The sequence below is a fragment of the Eupeodes corollae genome, chromosome 3 (genome assembly GCF_945859685.1).
Source record: "Eupeodes corollae chromosome 3, idEupCoro1.1, whole genome shotgun sequence".
Taxonomy (NCBI): Eukaryota; Metazoa; Arthropoda; class Insecta; order Diptera; family Syrphidae; genus Eupeodes; species Eupeodes corollae.
Window position 1 is genome coordinate 52,275,481 of NC_079149.1, and position 22,988 is coordinate 52,298,468.

General features: G+C 30.3%; 1 protein-coding gene and 1 long non-coding RNA gene across 9 annotated transcripts in view; one reads left to right on the plus strand and one right to left on the minus strand.

Annotated features, from left to right (window-relative positions):
• Window positions 1-22,988, plus strand: part of LOC129952461 (rap guanine nucleotide exchange factor 4) — a 225,633-nt gene that overhangs the window by 143,016 nt on the left and 59,629 nt on the right. For 5 of the 8 annotated variants that reach the window (XM_056065049.1, XM_056065047.1, XM_056065048.1 and 2 more), the window contains 2 exons: window positions 8,636-8,782; window positions 21,953-22,004. In XM_056065049.1, coding sequence (XP_055921024.1) covers window positions 8,636-8,782; window positions 21,953-22,004 — 199 coding nt within the window. Of the gene's footprint in view, window positions 1-8,635; window positions 8,783-21,427; window positions 21,762-21,952; window positions 22,005-22,120; window positions 22,254-22,988 lie in introns of those variants that run through there. The other 3 variants (XM_056065051.1, XM_056065053.1, XM_056065054.1) reach the window with 3 other exon arrangements.
• On the minus strand, window positions 10,526-21,737 carry LOC129952462 (uncharacterized). The gene is made up of 3 exons (XR_008782310.1): window positions 21,627-21,737; window positions 10,830-11,070; window positions 10,526-10,763 (listed from the first exon to the last, which is right to left on the minus strand). It is a non-coding gene; the product is annotated as an uncharacterized LOC129952462 (long non-coding RNA).

Sequence of the window (22,988 nt, forward strand, 5' to 3'; positions counted from 1 at the left end):
TAGTTCAAAAGCGATGAAGTCAGCTCCAGCAGCTTTTTTTGGTAATAATTTAAATATAGCTATCTTCACTTCGTCGAGGTGGTGCCCTTACAGCGGAACTCGGTTCGTCATCGCCCTTATATAATTTGGAGAAGTGGTCTTTCCATGTTCTCACCATAGACTGCAGTTTTACTACGATGTTCTCCTCATCACTCATAGGCTTCGGTTCGTGGCTGGTACCCTTGGGACTTTTTTTTTGTACCTTTTGGTAAAATTTACGCACCTCATTCCTGTTGTGACATCTCTCTATCTCCTCGATCGCGCGATTCTCATATTCACTTTTTTTCACCTAAGAAGCCGGTGTTCCTCTCTCCTCTTCTGCTCGTAGAGCTCGCGAGCAGCTCTGGTCCTTCTGTGCAGCGACATTTTATATGGCTCTTGTTTCGCTACGTGCGCTTGCCGGCAAGATATTTTAGTCGAAAGTAAATTTTTACCAAGTTTTAGTACTGTTTTTTTTTTAATTTTTATTTTTTTTTGTAAAAAAAAAACTGTCAATTTGATTTTTGTCAAAATTGAACGGAATGTTGACAACAATGCTTTGAATAAGATAAAGTTTAAGCTTATAAGATAAAACTAATTTGAAGCCAATATCTCAAATGTTTGAAAAGATATCTGATTCGAAAATTCATTTTTACCAACTTATAGTGAGGTTTTTTAGGTTTTATTTTTTTGTAATGTAATTTAAATAACAATAACTTTTTATACTAAGTTAATAATTATCGTCGCCAATACGACTTTTAACACGATTTCCAAATTTGAGATCTTTTCAATATCAGTAACAACAAAATATCGGTTAGCATGAGTCTGGGACACCGGTTGACCGCAACGTTATTCTGAGTCCCATTTTCGAAGTAAGTAGATGGTCAAATTATGCAACACTCAACAATCTGTACAAAATTGCCACTCTTTAGATACTTTGGCTTCTCAATAATAACATGCGGAGTTTCCGGGCCTCAGATGTTGCAATTGGCCCAAACTGCCCTAAATATCCCATACTGCACAGCTAAGTTAATGAAATTGAAGGGTCATGACACTAACTTTCGTCAAATTCTGTCAGTGTGAAAGAAACTGCTTAATATTAATAACTAATCATTTAATTTCTCTTAATATTATTAAGTAATTAATTCCTCTAAATTCTATTTTAAAATATGAGTAAACCACACTGTTTCAATAAAACAATTAATTGAATTATCTTTTAAAAATATACATTATCAAATTCATGTCAGTATTACAAGTAAAAATATTAATTTAAGCTGTAGGAAACCTTTTAATTGAAGACACTCCCTTTGACTTGGTGGCCTTTCAATTAGAGTCCGAATGCAAGGTGTTACAGTATTCCCTTTAAAAAGGTGTGCCTTGGATATTCTTTCGGATGGATACCACATTGAATTGAAAAACGAAATTATTTTTTATTAATTAATAATAAATATTATGTTAATCTCTTCTCCCCTTACCACCTGTTCAGTTCAGTCCAGTCCATCATTCAAACAACAAATTATAATTCACATATATTTATGTAGACATTACATAACACTCTCTAAAGCATTTATTTATAATAATGAGTGTCCCTTTCTCTAGAGAATAGCTCACTGTACAGAAGGTAATAATTTATAAGTTAAACCTACTCGTTCATTTGCAAGGCAGAAACTTAAACAAGGTCATATCATACCATTAAAATAATTCTTTTCAGTAAAAGTTTGCTTAATTAACTGAGTATGAGTCATTGGTAAACTTTCAATTTATAAAACATAAACAAAAACAAGTATAACAATAGTGTGTGAAGATTTATGACTGTTTTGAATGTAGGTAGGTATAAATGGTATAAATTCCGGACCACATATTCCTATGCCATTCGACTTTTACAACTGTAAACCTGCCCTAGATTTTGAATGCGTAGCATATACATAATAGTCCTAGAAACAAACGTTTATTCAGTTCATTGTGTGAGACTTTACACAAACTGTACTTTATATTTATAACAAACTAACATTATACATAATTAACTCGTGAATTTTTAATTAATTAACTCCCAGTAGGTAATTCTAAGCTGATTACATACAGTCATGTAAATGTTTGTTTAAAGAAGAAAAATAAAAGATGAAGAAAAAAACAAACAACAATAATTGAGAACTATTTTAGAACTTCTGATAAAGTGGAAGGGAATTCACAAACTTTGCTGCCAGAGATCTTTAATGCATAAAAGTTTTGTTTACGGTTACTTTGAACAACATTTTTATTTCGTTTAAAAATTTGGTATAAACGATTTTTTTTTATCTCACGGATGTATGGATTAACCTTGCTGAGAGAACATTTTTATTGTAATAAAAAGTAGCAAGTCGTTTTTCATCATTATATGCACATTGAACAATTCCGCTTATTCATCTCCGCCGCCAGTACAGCAGTAGTTCAAGTCCACATCCATACTAACAGAACATTCGAATTCGTATTTTTATTTTTATTCTCAGAAGTAAGCTTCCGAAACAAATAATAAAAGCTGTTTGTAGAAGATTGACCTTATATGATGGAAGATACACTACGAGCCTTGAGGTTGTGCTCAAAAAAAAAAAAAAAAAAAAAAAAAACAATACTAAAACTTGGTAAAAATGTACGTACGACTCAAAGAGCTTTTAAGAATTAAAAATATTGTCTTCAAACTTGTTTTTATTTCACAAAATATTTTTTTCCATATTCAGTAGTTTTTAACTTCCCATAGGAAGTTATTGTAATGGGTCCGATTTGTCAAATTGAAAATTTTGACATTTCTTGACGTTTTAAGGTCCCTTAAGTCGAAATAAAAGATTTTTAGAAACATCAAAGAAGTATAGTTTTGTAAAAAATCCATTAAACCTTTTTTTTGTTATAAATCAAAAAAAAACTGGAAAAAAAATGTGTCACCTCCAAAATTTTACCATTAAAATATGATTTCATCTCCAAAACAATTTTGTGCAACGGAGAATAATGTTGTTGACATCTGATAAAATTTTGGAAAAAATCGAATTCACAGTTTTTTTTATAAAAAATAAAAACCTGAAAAAACATTACTCAAAGCTGGTAAAAATTGAATATCGATTCAAACATCATCAAAAACTTGAAATTTAGGCTTCAAACTTATTTCATCTTATAAGAAATATTGTTCCCGACATTCTGAAAAATGTTGAGAAAAACCGAATTGACAGTTTTTTTTTTTATAAAAAATAAAAACCTAACAAAAATGGAAAAAAATGATTTTCGACTCAAATATCTTTTCAAAAATTTGAGATAGTAGCTTCTAACTATTTTTTATTTATAAAAAATATTATTTTCAACATTAGGACAAATTTTGAGAAAAATCGAATTGACAGATTTCTTACAAAAAATAAAAACTTAAAAAAAAATGTATAAAAGATGATAAAAATTGATTTTCGACTCAAATATCTTTTCAAAAATTGTAGATATTGGCATTTTTTAATTTAAAAAAAAAATATTATTGTCAACATTAAGTAAAATCAAAAAAAAATTGAATTGACAGTTTTTTTTACAAAAAATAAAACTCTAAAACAAAACAGTACTAAAAAACAACACTTAAACTTCTTAAAAATTTACTTTCGACTCAAATAGCTTTTCAAAAATTAAAAATATTGGCTTCAAACTTATTTTATTTCACAAAAAATATTGTTTTCGATATTCAGTAATTTGTATATAAATTCAAACAGTCCGTTTTTTCATACAAAATTAAAATCTAAACATAATAGTTCGCAAATTTGGTAAAAATTGATACGAGTACATATAGACAAACTTTTAAGCAAGACAAATCGACAGACGGGATGGAAAGTTATAAGTTATCAGTGTGGTTCGCATCCCAGCCTCTTTTTTTTTCATTTTAACTTTACAATACTTTTATTTTCACTTGAGTGAAGTGCATTTCTAAGCAATCTTCTTCTTCAAAATCAAAAAGTCAAAAAATGTGCTTACATTAGACGAATCTAATTTTAGAAAGATAGAATTTAGTCTATAAAAAAACTCTAAAGGTAAATTAGTTTCATGTAAATGACTTCGAGTGTATAAATGTCATGTAAAATAAAAATTAATGTTACTATTACTTAACTTGTAGCACTTTTCAATTGCCTTAATTGAACGAACTTCCGAATGTATTTTCATGGCTCTTAAATGAATATTGCAGTATGTAGTTATTATAAGTTCACTGGTACTTTTATTTGTGAATAATAATAACGAGCTTATTTACAGTCATAAAACCAACACAATTTATAAGTCATATTAATGACATAATTTTTTATTGCTGCAAATATATGTGTTGCATGATTTTTGTTTTAATTCAAGCCATAAGCAACAACTGATCGTAAAACAAATAACATCAGGAATCATTTACATATTTATAAGAAAGTGAATCTTTTCTTTACCAATATTCATATTTGTATTGATATATGTAATGTAGAAATCATGAAATAAAAATATTTAAATTTGACATTGACCTTGACGTTGCGAAAACTTAATAACTAATTTTTGTTTTAAGTTCTTGCCCAAGCGATGACTCAGGTACCATCTGTGGGATTGAACATCGAAAATACAAATTGTTTATAAGTTTGTTGGATAAAATTAAGGGATATTGCGAACAGGAAACAATAAGCACTTACAACGCCAACGGCTAGCGGTTAGCCATAATTTGACGACAAGTTTTGACACTAGTTTTTAAAATTTACCAAAATGATTTACACATAGAGTTACTCTCTCTTGTTTTGCGAAATGCTACAATATACATTATTCATAAAAATAATTTTTGGATTCCAGACTTCAGACTTTTTTAATCTTTTAAATATCGTTGCTCTCTTTGTCAATCGATTTGTATATTTACTGATTCGGTCTATTTCTTTTATCAGTAAGTCAGACCCTTACCCAGGAGAAGGACGATGGTCAAGGTTCTTAACATCTTTCGAAAAATCTAATTTTAAGAAGGAAGTTAGCCGTAGCTTCTTTCGTTCGCTAGCAAGATTGAGAATTTTATCAGTGCAGTTTTCTGCGGTGCCTCTTTCAATTATTATTAATTGCACAATATCATTCGTCATCGAGCTGCACTGATTTCTCCACTTGCTATCCAGGAGCCCCCACGTGGAGGTGCAAGTAAGCACTTCTTTTTGCCCGATTACAGTTCTGCTTTTACCTTAGCTGCCCTGATTCTACATGGAAGTCAGTTTGACTCCCTAATATTGCGAACAATTAAAATTTAGTTTGTAGAGAAAATTATTATTCCATAACAAAGTTTTCTTATTTCAAAGTAAAAACAAAATATTATATATAATATATAAGAAAAGTGCATTTTCAACACATAAATAAATACATTTTACCAATAATACAGTTCATCAATTCAAAGCGAATTGTTCAAATAGTTAATTTTACTACTAACTTTTACTTATTAAATACCGAAAAATGCATATTTTCTAGATTTAAAACTTCTTCAACAATAGGCGTTCATCATTTTTAAGTCAAATATCTCTTTTATACATAAGGGAATAGCCTTAAATTTCTCAATTCACAATACCGAAACCATTTATATTTTATATTGCTTAGAAAAAAAAAGAAACTAACGCAATTTTAATTATTATGGATTCAAAAAAATAATGATACGGACGTCCAGTAGATTCTATTTTATAAAAAAGGGTTGGGATGTGATCCACACAAAGAATTTTTCATTCCGTCTGCCGATTTGTCTAAGACTTTGATTTTGAAGTCAATATCCTTCCTTGTTCTCCTAATATTTGAGTCGAGAATCATTTCATATCAGTTTTTTGTTGCTTTTGTAGGTTTTCGTGTTTTGTAAAATATTGTTCAAAATTACCTAAATAACAACAATATTTATTATACCCATATGATAAAATACCAACTTTTATACGTTTTATTATCACACTGATAAAAAGAAAGCGATTCGATTTTTCAAAGAAAAATCTTGAATTTTAATTTTGCGTAATTTCTTGTTGTTGATTCTATGAAAAAAATGGCATTTAATGAATTTTATAAACAATAGTCAGCATAAGATATAATTATTTGAATCAATGGAGCACAATTTTTGATGACTGAGTAAAATGGTTAAGCTGTTTTTAGCAATTTAGTTAGCTTTAAAGATGGTTTACCTAATTTAAAACGATTTTAACATCTTACTATCTCTTAACAAATTGCAAAATTTAAAATCACGGAGAAAGTACTTTAAGTTTAACAATTTGCTAGATCCAAATGACATCTGTACAGTTATTCTTACAAGAGTAGTGGATAAAAAAGTCCAGTCAACAGCTTGAATTTCCAATTAATAGGTCCCTTTAAGAGTATTTGCTTTGTTAATTTTCACGAACTGTGACTGTAAAGATATTTTGTATTGTAAGTTTTACCTTTTTTAGTTAAACAAAATTCTTGTGGCCAACAAAGCTTACGACATTCGAAGAATCACAAGAAAAGTAAGAATGTTATTAAATCATAGCTAATTTTAATTAGGATATTTTGTAGAAATCAATTCAAAAGTTTACCACGGCAACAATGATTTTTGACAATTCTAAACTGAAATTGTTCAATCGAATTGAATCGAGTTGAATCATCTTACACAGGAATGAAAATGAAAGTCAATTTGACCATCAAAAATATGATAGTCAATTATCACCTTAGCCGATTCAACCCCTGGATAACGACACAAATACCAACTTAAAATTTATATTATTTTATACAAAATAGTGTTGTTACCAATTATTAAAATCATAATTTGGCAGTTTTTCTGTTTCAATATCTGGAGTGGAATCGGCTAAGATGATAAGTGATTATCACATTGACTATGGCTTAGCTTCCCGTCTGTGTAAGATGATTCAACTCAATTCAATTCGATTTAACAATTTCGGGTTAGAATTGTCACAATTTTTTAATTGTTGCTATGGTGAAATTTTCAAATGATTCCAATAAAAATGTAAATAATAGTTTCAAATTGGCTGTGTTTTATCAACATTCTTTCTTTTGTGGTATTTTTTTGAATGTCGAAACCTTTGTCGGCCACAAAAATGTAACTAATACAATTTTCCTTCCGTATGTGTAAGCATCTGGTAGCTCTAACGACAATATTGTTTAAAAATGACTTTCGAATTTTTGTTGTGACAGCTTTCTAGCTATAAATTTGACTTTCACCTTACAGAGATCAAATCCGATTATTTTGACTGTCATTAATCAATAATCACCTAAGAAAATTTCTCCCATGTTGTACTTTTGATCCACACTCTATCTATTAAGTAAAATCCTTTGACTCTTTATGATATATGTATTTCCTAAAGTTTGAGAAAGTTTTACCAATTACTAAAAATGTGTGTTAGTAAAGTGAATGCTAAACCAAATAATGAATAATATTTAGTCTTAAAATTTACTTTCTCTACTCTAATCCAGTTTTTAGAAAAATCTCTTACTGTTTTAAAAAAAAATCGGATGGTAGCACTTTTCATGACATCAATTATTCTTAAAGGATTTTCAAGTCCTCACAGGAGGTAGCACCTGTAAAAATCTTTATGTTTTACAGAAAAGGATTGATCTTTTTGTAAACCCTTTTACGAAATTTGACAAAGTACATATCTCACCTTTCTAATTGCATCCACCAGATTCCATCCATGTCATATTTGGTGCTAGAAATTTGCATACACATTTAAAGTTGTTTAATCCGTTCAAAAACTTCGACCTAATAATTCGAAAAACTGCAGCTTTAGTCGACTCGTTGAACTTTAAACTTAAATACTATAAGAACTTTTATATTGCAAACAAGAAGATCCATTTTTGTTTAAGCTGCTTAAGCTTTTTTAAATTCTATTGAATTTTAGCCAATTTATCGTCCCCGTTAAAATCCATTTACTTAACACTGACTTTTCTCTACGTTTAATTTCCTTTTTTTGATGAGCTTATTTTTGTAATGCTGCTGCTTTCATTAAATTTAAATTCATTTAAATTTTGTTGTTCCTACTTAAATTTAAAATTAAAGTCATTAATGACAAATTTCTAAGAAAAATAATAATCATAAAGAATATGTATTTCAAAAATTTAGTATTGGACTCGAAAAAGTAATGAAATGATAGTGGGGAAAATTTTATTTATAAAAATTGCTTATTTTTTTTTCTAAAAATACTACGTATCGAATATTTAAACTGTAATTATTTGGCTTGCGATCAAATTTAAATTTGTTCAATTTTACGATTTTAACTATGCAATACACCTTAATTTTTCCAATTGGCATTGAATTTCATTGCTGCAAATCCATACAAATTTTTTCAAATAGAATTTAAGTGAAAAATGATGTTAATTTTTCACATTATATATTATATTCCTTTTGTGTCACCCTGTATGAAAAAGTACTATTAAAGAATAACAATCTGAACTTTTTGAACCTTGTGAATGAATATAGAAAAGTTAAATAGAACTTTTGAACATTTTAACGATACTCAGATATGTAGAACAAAACTGAATTCCATGCTAAAACCTGTATAAAAATGCCTCGAACCCTTATATAAAACTTTAAAAAAGAAAAACATAACCAACATCCAAAACAAAATAATTTCCTTTAATGTCTTTTTGTCTTCTCTTATCATTTTAGACACCAGTTACATTATGTAATCTCGGCGTTGGAGCTACATTTGGCGAATCAATTTTGCACGATTTACCACGAGATAGTACGGTCGTTACGAAAACAACTTGTGAGTTGCTGCGTGTGGAACAACAAGATTTTCGCCTAATTTGGGAGGTATGTATTGTACCTATATAAATGTTTTAATGTAGGTAATCATGCCTATGTACTTATGTATATAATTTTCTCTGATAAAAGCTAAAAGGAAAAAAACAGTAACACTTAAAGAGGGTGTCTGATTTTCCTCTCGAGCTTAATTAAGTAGGTGTACACGTTTTCATGTTTGAATTTTTTGATGTTTTACTCTTGTTTTTGGTTTGATAATTGAGTTAAATAAAAATTCTTCTAATGAGGCTGCACTGTTGCCGATGTGATGTGAAGTGAAGTTGTTTGTTACATGATGAGATACAATTTTCGGATTGTTTGTTGTTTTTGTTTACAATTCTTGTGTTTGCCTTTCGCTTATTTTTGTTTGGAAGTTCCTTTATTTTTAATGAAATGAAATGTTGCCATCAAAATTAAACAGATTTTTCTTAACCAAACCATACATATATATATTTCAAGCCTTGAAAGGTAATAATCATAGACATGAAGGTGGGCCTGGAGTTGCATACATAATAGAAATATTTAGTTTTTTGAAAATGAAACATTTCAGAAATATGAAATTTGTTGGAATAGGTGCATTGTTTAAACAACATAATTAGTTATATAAAGTGGTCAGTACAGTAAAGATTTGTTAGTTTATTTAAAGAGGTGTTGACAAAAAGAAGTGCATTTAAACCCTAATTTATTTGTTACAATTATTAACAAAATTATTTAAACTCTTTTAATTCAAACTTCTCCGAGAGTGTTTTGGAGTAAATTTTAAGATTCAAGTTTTTGTTGCAATGAAGGCATTGGGGCTTCAACAACATTGGGGCTTCAACAACATTTTCACTTAGAGCAGCGATATTTTCAGTGGTACGAGCGAAACGATGATGCATAGGCCTTCATATCTGTTACCAATCCAGTTTCTTCAAATTTCTTCACAACTTTGCCAATTGCTTGCGAAGTTCGACGATTATGCAAGCCATAATCTCCAATCATCCATTATGCGTTGTGCGATAGGTGAGTGATACATTTTCGTAAATTTCAGACTTTCAACTGATAAAAAAAATGGTTTAACAACTTAGTTTGACAGATATCGAATTTCAGCCCTATTCTTTTGAAAACCCATTATTTAATATTAAGCTACTGTTTTTCAACATTGGACAGTTAAAATCTAACAATGCTGTTACAATTTTTTGTTCGCAGTTAGGATATTTCATTTAAAACGTTTATATTTTTATCGTGGCCAAGTGCAAGATAATGTCTATGCGAAGGCTCCACTATCCACATTAAAGCATATCATTTCTTCTTAAGTTGATCGATTGCGACTATTTTAATGAAAGCACCTTATAAAGGGTTAACAATTCTTCTTACAACTTGAAAATCAATTCTACTGTCATGATTAAGCTTAAATGGTGTTAATAATCAAACGCTAACTTGAAGACTTCTAAGGGAACAACAGTAAGCTTTTAAATTGTCGTTTGAACATTTTTTGTGGCGCTTTGTATAACTTGGCAGAAATGGCTCAATGTGCATTGTCTTCCTCTATCTAACGATATTTTTACCAAAACTCTTAAAAGTCTTCAAATAAACAATACACAAATAAAAATATACACTGGTTCAATGTGGTGCATACTTACTTTTTTGAAGTTTTTATTTTAACTCATTGCTGTTTTTTCTTTTTTTTTTTGTTGTAAGTTTCTAAATTTGAATTCTATTTTCATTTATTATTATTCAATCAGTGGAAGCCTTTTACTTCAGGTAAACCACATGTTTGACTTTTATATTCATTTATTTTATTTAAAAAGGCTGAGGCAGATTGCTTACCACAACTGTTTACATTCATTAATCAATTTAAAATGTTATGTTCGTTACCTTCTTCTAAGCCTCTACTTCTATGCCTCTACTACAGGTGGATGAATATTTACCTTTTTAAAGAAGGGTTCAGTTGTATCTCCTGTATAGGTATATTGACTCATCTTTGAAATAGATTGTGGTAATCTAGGAAGATCTAAAAATAAATTTATATCTATTTATATTAATTTTAAATGAGAATTTATATTATAAAATCCTTTACCATGTAAGTAAGGACCACGTATCGTTGTGTGTATTTTAAATTTAAATATCTCTTCTCCATCGTAAATGTAATCCCTTATAGAGCACACAATTTATGTTCTACTGGTGGATTGGCGTTGGCTTCTAAACATCATAACATATTCATTTTAATGATTGTAATATCCTTCGTGGTCTTAAATTCAAAACCTTAATGTCGGTTTCCAGTAACTGTATTAGGTAAATAACTAAGAGTGCACCAAAAACTAAAATAGATTGTAAATTAACTTAAAAGTTATTTACAAACGATCCCTTAACATTGCGATTGAAAGAAAAGAACGTATTAAATAAAATACAAACACTGCAATTTATTTGAAGTACTACCACTAGTGTTTAACTAAAAGACATATGTATCTATATTTGCAATTCAAAATAAAGTATTTCAAATGCCCTATAATAAAAAACCTCAAACGGAAACAAATTAAATCTTAATCGTATCCCACTCAATGGACTTTGTTTTCATTTTCATGTCAGCGTGAAATTGACAACAAAAAAAAAGGACAGATATGTCCTTTAAAAAAGTAAAACTTTAAAACATGCAAAAAAGAAATGAGAATACATTTAGTAACTCACAAACTTATACCAACAGAGAATAAAGATATTGAAGGAACTTTACCGCATCTAGTAAGCACGATTTCAATTACCATTTTTTTGAATGCTTGAAAACAAAATGGTTTCAGTTGTTTGTTTTTTTTGTTTGTTTTTAAACAAACGAGTCAAACAAAAGAATCAAGAACCATCTCACCACTTTTCTGGTTAAATTTACCTTTTATTTTGTGCTTTGACGAAGATAAATGGCATTTCTATTTTAATCTTCTTTTTTTTCTCAAATTCCATTGAGTTTTGTGTGGGTTGGATTAATTTTGGTAAACAGATGATAAAGTGGTTGTTTTTGGTATATAATGTATGTGGGTACTTTGTTTCAACTTAAATAAACGGACCAAATGCTTAAGACGAGTATTAATTGAATAGAAAATATGTGTCGATGAAAAATAAAAATAAACTTGCAGAGATCCTTGCATACTAAAAAATGTACATCACTAAGAACCATAGATTTTCGAATGTGTGTTGGTTGTTTAATTAACTGAGTGCGTGAAATAGATATCTAATACTTCTCTTTCTTATCAAGCATTTATTTCATCTAGTTGGACTTGGAGTTGGTTAGGAGTTTGTTAGTTGAAAAATTAGTCAATTTTAAGTCTGGATCAAAATTATGAAAAACACAGATATTTTTCTCATAATCAAAAAATTTTTTTTAATTCAAATAACAATTTTGTAATAAAAGATGTTTCATATTGAGCAATCCACTTTTTAGTCACTTTTCACTTTTTAAGCGGTTTGAAATTCGACAAGTAAAACTGCCCTAATACTAAAAATGAAACAATACACGCCTGAAACAAAATTCAACACAAACACGAACATTTTGAAGCCATAGTTCACAACACTTAAACTTAGTTAAGAACCTCCTAAGCCGATAATAATAAGATTAGTGAAAAATTGGAAATATTGGTGAAGAATCGAAACCGTATACATTGCTCAATTACCAATCCATCTGTTGATTTAAACATCATACAAAGGATATTTTAGATTATTTAAATAAAGACTTGGTTATTAAAGTTTTTAAGTTTCAGTTAACAAAATAATTCTCGCAATCGGTCGACGAACTGCAAAATCGTATGTCATCGTTAGTAAGACCTTTAAAATGCATCGAAATGATTCTCTTCATTGATGAGAATAATTTTAAATTTGTATCACTGGTGGGCACGGTTTTGGACTGGTGCATGGCGTTGCGATTGCAACGTTATTCGAAAATGAGGTTAGTACGAGTGGCACAAACGACCATTGTCAAAAAATGCTTTAACAATCTTAATACACTGCTCAATAATTGTGTACCTCTCTACGCTTGAATTTGTCTAATAAAGTTGGGCATAAGTCTAGACTCTTTTCGTCAAAATTCTCTTTTCCACAAATCAGAGGCCAGAAATGGTTTAGTCAATTTTCGATTTTTATAGCTGGTGACAGTATTTTAATCGAAAGCTCTAAAAATAGACTACCTAAAAAAGGTTATGCAAAACTGCGTCACTAAGGTGAACCCACATGCAAAATTTAAGAAAAAAAACAAAGAAAATTAATGAAATATTTAGATTTTATGGCTTAACAACATTTATTTATAACGTTGTTTTAAATTTGTAGTTATTATATCCAATATTTCGGATATAACCTTTAAAAAACGGTTTAAAATGGAAATATTCCTTTTTTGTAATTATCACAGGAATGTTTGCCTCAGGAATCACGAAAATCTTCGATTAAGGTGTCCTTGTCTTCAAATTGTGTGCAAACTCCATAAGTTTTAAAAAAAGCATTTTCAATTGTGCTCTGTGAATATAGGGGCCATGGGAAAAGTTCCACGTTCATTATTATGGACGAAAAATAAAAGCCGTCTGTGCCATAACTTTTAACCAAAGGACCGTCAAGGTTAAACTGCTTTGCGCTTTTATTCACTGCTCCAAGTAACATGCTCTCTTGCAAAATGCACCTCTTTTGTTTGTATTATCCTTTGAACCGTTGTTATTATTTTTCTGGTTTGTTATACCCAGCTTTTTGCCCTTATTTAGTCACTGGTAGAGTTGAATTTGAGACAAGCCTAAGAATAAAGGAAATGTCCGATTTTCATTGGTCTCACTTTAACTTGTCTCTTTAAGCATAGTATAAACAACGGATACTTTCCAACTGCATGGAAAAAGATTATGCCTATAGCTAAAAACAAATAACCAACCAATACCTCTTTTCTCCAATATAGGAAAACTGTTCGAAAATGTCATAGTAGAATATCTTGATAGTTTCCTCGATAACTCAAATATTATACCAAACACTCAATTTGGGTTTAAGAAAAACCACTCAACGGAACATTGGCTTTTAGTTCTTAATGATAATATTATTTACAATCTGAGATTAAAAAAAAGTGCACAATTGCCCTGGATATTGATTTAGAGGCATTATAAAGGTCTTATCTTTAAGTTAAAAAGATTGAACTGTCCTAAGGCTCTCATTAGATTGATTACCAGTTTTCTTAATTCAAGAACCGCGTCGATTGTGATTGGTTTGGAGTAATCAGATCCATTCCCAGTACTCTTAGGAGTTGCTCAAGGAACATCACTTGGACCAAAACTATTTAATGTATTTTTATATGACATGCCTTTATGCAGATCTGATTCCAAGCCTGAAGCACTTCTGTACGCAGACTGCACAAAACGTTTTACTTCTGCTATAAGGCCAAACAAGTCACTAGAAAAATTACAAAATGCTTTACCTATTTTACCCTCGTATTTGAAATCTTGAGGATTAAAAATAAAAACTGAAAAATGTGGGCTAACCTGTTTCAGGAACTCCTATGTAAAAGGGCACCGAAAGGCTGTTAGAGAAAGCAAGGAGTTATCCTTGCGTATTGATGATAAGATAGTTCCATTAAAAACAGAAACATAGTACTTAGGGATTTACTATCAAAATATGTTAAAATTTAGCAAACATGTGCGGAATGTTGTATTAAACAAAGCGAAAATGACTACTGCTATTTAAAAAAATTTCAAATCAAATCAAATGGGGTGGCGCAACAGTCCGTTGTGAACCAGGGCCTAGTGACTTACAACTCTCAACCATTCCTGTGTGCGAGTACTGTTGTCAGGAATGGAAGGGACCTACAATTTTAGGCCGAATCCGAACGGCTAGCTTGAGAAAGCACTTTTTCATGACAAGAATTACTCTTGAAGGATTTGTCAATTCCTCGCAAGAGGCAGTATCCGCGAAAATTATTTTTTAAAATTAAGGTAGCACAGGCAGGGATTGAACCCAAGATCCTTAAAAAAATTACTTTCTTCCAAGCATCTATCCCAAAGTACTAAAATTCTGATTTTAAAGCATTGATAAGACCTTTAATCTCGTAAAGTTTTCTCTATTTCTCCAAAGGCAGCAAAAGAATTCGAAAAGTTTGAAAGAACTATCTTACGATTTTGTAGTGGAGAATATGTAGTCGAAAATGGTTTTCTAACTATACATTGTATAATTTAACAAAATCAAAATCATCCAAATCCACTTATCAAAGGATTATGGGACAAAAATATTACCAATGAAAGATTATACTTCGAGTATTATCAATCTCTATTCGATCTTTTGCATAATAGATTCCTAAATTTAATAGAAAGCTAAATTTTATAAGAAAGCCACATTGAACGTTCCTTGAAGATAAAATTGTGTATTGAAAAAAAAAATATATATACAAATATTTTATATAATACATACAGTTATAGTTGGTATAGCCGTTTAATTAAATTAAAGTTAATTAAGTTAATTTTTTTATTATTTGTATTTGTTTGAATAAATCAAAAGTTTTTTGTTCTGGTATATTAAATTATATTTCGAACTTAGTAACTGCTCTTACTATATTCATTTCAAACTCAAAAAACCTGATGGAAAATAAAATTCTTTTATAATCGTAGCTTTGCATATGGAATAATTCTTTTGTTATTTAGTCTTAAGTTCTAGTCATTAGTTTAAAGTTTGTTCTTTAAGAGCCATGTGTGTGGGGAGCAAACACACAATTATATTGATGAAATACATTCTTGAAGTATGTATGTATGTAATCCTTTATTAAACATCTTGTATAAGCCAGACATATTAATGAAGTCAGCAGCATAATTAAAAAATATTGTAATTAAAACTAATTTGAGGATTTCAAGTCTCAATAAAGAAAACTGAACTGAACAAGCCGTAGAATTAATCACTTTTCTCATGATGTTCTTGTGTCTGCCTTGAACACATTTTGATTGTTACCATATTTTTGTGGATTAGCAATATGATTGCTTTCAACTTTCTTGCTTGAGTTAAGTCTCCTTCCTATTTTACATCACGAGAGTCCTAAATTCTTCAAAGCATCTAATTTTGCTCTTTATGTAGTTGTCAAAGTATCTCTAGAGCCCATATGTGCTACAAATTAAATTAAGACAATTGTTTTCAACACTCTTTTCGATATTCTATACAAAATAATTTAAAGGACCACACTTCTAAACTCCTTCACGGAAATATTCCCAATGGTCTCATCCTGGTGGATCATTTTTGTATACGCCTTTTAGTAGTTTTTTATTTGATATTGTGAAATTCTAACGCTAGTTTCTAATTTTAACTTAAATTATATGAATTTTTATTGGTGAAATATGTATTAACCACGAGCTATAAAAAGCGAAAATCAAATTCAACATGTGTGGGCTTATCCTAGTAATTGGCAGCGTATATCACAATAACTTTCAAACTCAAAATTTAGAAAAGCTTTTTATAACAACTAAAGAGAATAACTTGTTAAGTTATTACTTTTTGAAATAAGTAAACGTTTTTTAATCTATAGACTTGGGTATTTATTAATATAATTATTTTGCTACTCCATAATAATAATGTATCTAAAAAACTCGCACAAATAACAAACAAACGACTTTTGATTATCTTTGAACATCATTAAAAAACGAAAGGAAAAGTGTTTCTTGTCAAATCATCAAAACATAAAAGTAAAAGTAAACGATGTAACAAAGTAATACTACTTAATACCTAAAATACTTGTTGTTATAATTTTATTCCCTAACAACTCATTGTTCATTCAAATTTTAAATCCACCTTGATTGACCACTTAAATTTACCCCCCTCCCTTTCCCCAAAACAAAGCCACACAAAAACAATCCCTCCACTTAAAACCAAAAACCTGCATGTCATTTTATTATTATTAATGGTTAAGGTGGTATGCCAAATCAACCTGTCACTGACATGAGCTACCTAATTTATCCCTTAATTTGTCATTCTACTCCAAGTCAAGCACCAAGCCTTATACACTTTTTCACCTCTGCTTAAATTGAAAAGTTATATAGCATGGCTGGTACCTACATAATAAAGGTTAAAAGTGGGGTTGTGTTGCGTTGTGATGATGGTAAGAGAGATAGAGAGGAAGTTTATTCAAATCGGCTTTTTGCAATTTGTATCTAAAGTCTAAACATCGTATTCGTATTCACGGAACTTAATTACCCTCTAGCTCTAGATCAACCATAGCATAATATTTCATAACACAAATAATATCACCAGAAATGAGAATAAACCACAAAAGCTTTGTTCGCAGAAGAACTTGGACTAAAATGAAAATGGCATTTCAGCGGTGGGTAATTATTATGATGTGGATATGCGGAGTTGACAATGTTTTTGGCATTAAATGCCAACCCAAAAATCAGGACGCGCAAAATGTGCTCCGCTAACCAAGCAATTGTTTTGCCCAGAATATTGTGGAGACGTTGGATTTTATTCAAAAAACATGTGTTGCAGATAATCGTGTATTTAAATAGCAGAAAATTGCGTTTTTTCCGAGACGAGATTTAAGCGGGAAATTCTATGGAATAAAAGTAATTGTTTAAAATGACATATTTTACTGGGAAATTCGTAAACGACTCTAACAAATTTTCTCAAAAAAAAGAAACATTCTTTCATCACGCATTTCGCGAATCAAATTCATGTCCGATGTCCCTGAAAATCAATATAAATTGTATTTCATGACGACGCGACGCGAACGATGGGTTAGTGGGGGTATTTCCCAATGTAATTTTCACAATTTCATGGTCATTTATTTTTTCAAGTCGATAGCTTCGCTCACTTACACCCGATTACGAGATAAGATTAAATAACGTGCGGCAAACTGAGGCAAAAAGCCATTTGCATAAGCATTAATGGTCTGGCAAAATATGAAAGTTATTTTCTAAAAAGCACGTCCTAACGAGCCGCCGCCGCCGCTGCGTCCCGTTGTCTGCCCGTCTTTTATTATACCTAGGTTAAGATATCTTAGATCTCGTTGAGGTGTTTTTCTATTTGAATTGCTTCTTTTTTTTTAATTTTAAATGGAATTTTTATCGAAGATCTCAATTAGAAGAATTTCGCACCTTTCTTTGGTGCGTATAACGTTGTTAACCTTTTCTGTGTAATGGAGAAAGATAGATAAACATTTATGTTAAATGAGCGAGTTTTTATCAGTTGATGTCATTAACATCAGGGCTGGAAATAGGAGGCTATATTTAATCGAGAAGTAAATATTTAAACGGATATTTTGGCATTGATATCCTGATTGGCGTTAAAGTGTTTTTAAAGTTGATTAAGCAAGAAACTGCTCAGAGAAGCGGTTGATGATAAATAATTGGTGTTTTATTGGAAAAGTTCCTACAGAATTATATTGAAATAGTAATATTTCATTATTAAGACCCATGAAATACTTTAAATTCAAGGCCAAGTAAAGGGTTTACCAAATAAGCACTTGACAACTTTTTTTTTTAAATAAAATGTAAACTATTTGACATATTTCAAGCGTTTATTATTAGCTTGAAGAACAATCAAAACTGAAGCACTACTTACATACGAGTAGTTCATGTGGCCACCGTGGACACTTTTGCAGTGGTCAATTCGTTGGACCCAATGTCCGCTGACTTAGTCACATCTTTCAGCAAAGTTCATCAAACGTTCGTTGGCTTATTGGCAAATCACACCGATTAATCTACCAATAATCTGGCCCATTTTTTGAGATATAACGTTCATAAGACTCACTTCTCAATAAATCGATTGTAAGGTGTGCTGTGTGGTTTCGGGACCATTTTATTGTAATCACATGTCACCCAAATCCATATCTTTAAATTCCATATAAAAATAATCAATAATCAAGGCACGATAATACTGTCCCTTCGCAATAACGTGACAATGTGAAGCAAAACTGGAGTTTTCAAAGCATATTAAGCCAAAAATGACCTTCGTCATTAAAGATGATTTGACTGGAGTTAACGTTCTTAAAGTTGCGGTCACCGACTCCGAAATTCGGTAGAAAAATTTGTATAGTTGTCAGACGTTGCTCCTTTGTGTATTTTAACCATGATGAAAATATTTAGTTTTTTTTTTTAAATAAATTGACAATGATAGTTTCATAATAAGTAAAAAGATGTGTTCACAAACTAAATTCAAGTCTTCATTATCAAGTCCCTATTGGAAAATCCGAGTTGGGTAAAGTGTCAGAAAAATGTTAATAATTAGTTTTGACATTTTGTTAGTTTTTTCATAATTATAAGAAATGTATTAACTCACTTTCGTAAAAAATTATATTTTAGTTAGGGGTTATTGTAGGGTTTAAAAGTTCCATGGCAGCGTACACGAGTGATGTTTTTACTGTACGGGCCTAACAATGGTAAAACAAAAATACTTTACTTTAATTTTTTTTTGTTTTCCCACATCTCCTCCGAAACCATAAATTTATTTGTCCTGGGATTTCCAAAAATTTAAGAAACATTTTTACCACTTGGTTTAGAAGACCTCTAAAAAGAATTATTTAGGCTTCTTCTAGTGGGAAAAATTGTAATTTAGAAATTTATTTATGACTTTTGTAAACATGAAACAGTCATAGGATATAAAATAAAGACTGTAGGGTCGTTAACTTATCAATTAAATTCATAACAAGTTCAAATGGTTTGATAAAAGAAAAAATTAAATCACATTTCGTAGTATTCCTTTTACGAAAATTCAACAGTAATTTAGAATGGAACTTCATTACCAGGCTGACGAGGCTTTTTAAGTCTCTTTCAAAAAGTGGTAATCTCGGTACCGTATTAAATTAAACAACAGTCTGTAGAGAACCAGGACCTGGTTTACAACTCTCAATTATTCCTGTGTGCAAATCATTTTAGGGATCGAGGACCCAGAGTTTTTGTTTCGTATCCGAGTGGCTTATTTGAGAAATCACTTTTCTTGACAAGAATTACTCTTGGAGGATTGGTTAATTCCTCGCAAGAGGCAGGGATTGAACCCAAGACCTCTGGCATTAAAGTCCTACGCACAAACAATCACACCACGGGAACAACCTTGGTTACATAACTGACTCTTGTGTAGGTCTCCCTAAATACAAGGCTTCGTTTCGTAAAAAGGAATCTTCACGGCTGAGGAGACCTTAGAAACGGTTATATTTTTTAAGAAGCCAGGCAAAGGTATCGCATTATAAAACTTTCAATGAATATCCAAAAAAAAAGTCCGAAAAAGTACGAAACATTCACTTTTTTGTAATAAATGCTGTTTTTGACGTGTGGTTTTCAAGAAAAATAAAAGACCAAAAATGTATGCACTTTAAAAACAACACTCCTGTTCTTCTTCTTTAAGGCGTTAATAAGACCAAGAAGGTCTTATCAGCGTCGATAAGTGACTTACAAAAAATAATCCAAAAGTGTTCGATCTTGAAGTCACGCCACAGTTGCACGAGACCAGATATTGACCTCACCAAAAGTTTTCTTTAATAAAGTGATATTTCCATGCATAGTGCAAACCGAACTAGTATTTTAGTATAAATCTACTCATTATGAAATGGCTAACCAAATGAATCATAAATCAAGTGACAGTTGTCAAAAATACTAGCTCCAAAAAATGTAGAGCCAGACGAACTTGCTTCTGTATCCAAAGAGTTTTTTTTTAAATAGTTCATTTATTTTGGGGTACTTGGAAAATAAGTTTATATCTATACATTTAATGACCATTTATCAATTGATTTTCGAGAATCGTTAGATTTTTTTCTTTGAAGTTAATTTTGTATATATTTTATAATTTGTAGTTTGAAATGCCTTACGAATGCAAAATACTTGTGCAAATATTTCTTAGTGTGGTAAGTAATTCTATGTGAAGTTTTTGGCGATTAAGTTCGGGTCTTTGAAGAAAGTGTTTAGTTTTGTTTTCAATTTAAATTCTCCCTTATAATTATTAAAGGTTTATTTCAAATTATCCGCTGTAATATACAACTTTATAAGACCCAATTTTTATGAAAGAAATTCAGTTTTCTTCGAATTGAGAACATCAAAATTATTGCAAACTCGTATTATTTTTGTAAGTTAATTCTGTAAATCATTTCAATAAAAACAACTAGTTTCAAGGAAAACGTCATACTTATAATTTACATGTAGCAGGTTAAGAACCATAGAACCAAAAACTAAAAATAAAAAATTGTATAGAACGTAGAAAAAAGTTGTTAAGCGACTTTTAAAAATAATATATACACTTTTTTATTCGAACTTTTATTCCTTTTGTGAATAAAATTTAAAACTAGTGAAAATAGTATTCAGTTACAGATTAACAATCTCTACCACTCAAATAAACAAAAATTCGATTTTTAAGTAATATTAAAAATTAAGAACCATTCAATCAGGCTCTAGGTACCTTATAGCCCGCTACTGTACATACAATATCGGAAAACCTTCATTCAATGCCATTAACTGTGTTTCTCTTTCGATATCGTTTCTATACACTTCGAATAATTAGCTAGCTTGTCATATCGCTCCAAACACCTTCAAGCCATATTAAAATTGATAAGCCCAACATGAAGCCAATACGAATACAACACATGTTATAAGACTGTAATTGTTCAGGTGTTTGTGGTGGTACGTGTCAAGAACGCGCGCATGGTAAAGTCATATTTATGAACACCTACTCGTATCTATATAGAAACTTAGCGTGTCAGCGCCTTCGATTGACTGAAGTTACCTATATTTTATTTATTTTTGTTTAGTATATTTGTTTAAAGTATAAGTTAACCCCGTATCGTGGGTGTTTTTTCCGAAATCAATTTAGTAAAAGTTATAACTTCGCAGTTAAGTTGACTGATTGAGATCTATTGATTTATATGGATAATAAATCTTCGACCATAAAGCGATGGTCTCAAAAACTTGCTTACAGTGGCGTTGCCGACGGTGGTGGTGGCGGCTATGGCGGCGTCGGCGACTGTTTCGAAACTGGCGCTTGTGTGTTAATGAAATATTCAAAAATTGAGTCTGAACACGATAATAGCGATAGTGCAACTATTACTCGCGTAAGTGTTAAAGTCATATTAGGTACACTACGAACTTCTCTTTGCCTTCTAACTAAGTTCAATATATCTTCTTTTTTAATATTTTTTTATGATCAATACTATTAAATAAACTAAAACTTAGAGTACTATTTTTATGGCACCAATACTAATTTATTTAATGTGTTTTTTTTATTTTTTTTTTTTCATTGCAGAAAAACAAAGAATTGATGAATGATATAATCACAAACTGTAAACTGAAAAATGGTAAGTAAATAATAATAATAACAATATCTTAGAGAAATAACAATAATTTTATCAGCTTGAATATCTTTCGATAAAATTAGTTAAGCTAAGTTGTTTTTGTTTTAAAATAACTTTAACAGTTTGTTTTGATAATTTAATATGAAATAACTTTGTTTAATAAAAGATTACAAGTCTGAGTAAAGAAACTATAAAGTGTCTGTGATAGAAAACAGGGTTATAATAAAAAATTGAAAATGTATCTGGCGATGTGTAAGTTTGAATGCAATTTATTAATTAATGAAATCTAAGAAAAACTTATATCTTCTTTTGTCACTATAATAAAATTGAATTTGTACATAGAATAATATAGAATAGCTGTTTATTCCGCTGTGATTCAAAGCTCTTTACTAATTAAAACCACAGAAATGGATGGATAACAAAAGTGTACAAACGACTTTAATATTATTATTTTTATTGTCAGTGATTTTCAGAACTGCGAATAGTTAATTTTCCTTATACCGTATCCTCTATAGGATTAATAATGCGACGTTAATGATTGAGATTGAATTACATTTGATTGATTTAAAATTCATAAACAAATGAAAAAATATATTATTTACCTATTATATGCAATGGGATTTTCAGTAACAGGTTTCCATTTAGAATAGTCGACTATTTTAGCAAGTTTATCGATTACTCATCGATCTTTGGAATTAAGCCTTTAAGATTCGGCTAACATAAAAACTCAAGATAGTCAAACAGCAGCAACATCGGTTTTTCGCTGATTGGGTCAGTAAAATGCATCACTATTAGGCGGTATTATTGGACCCTACGTATTCGACATTAACTCTGTTAAAACTTTTGCGGCAAATGTATTGAGCTACCGAAATTTTAATGCCGGTTTATCAAGAATGTATGTGTATGATTTTTGTCTCCAGCAAGAAGGCATTACGTGACATAAAAGAAACAAAACAATCATACATTTGAAAGAAAAGTTTCATGACC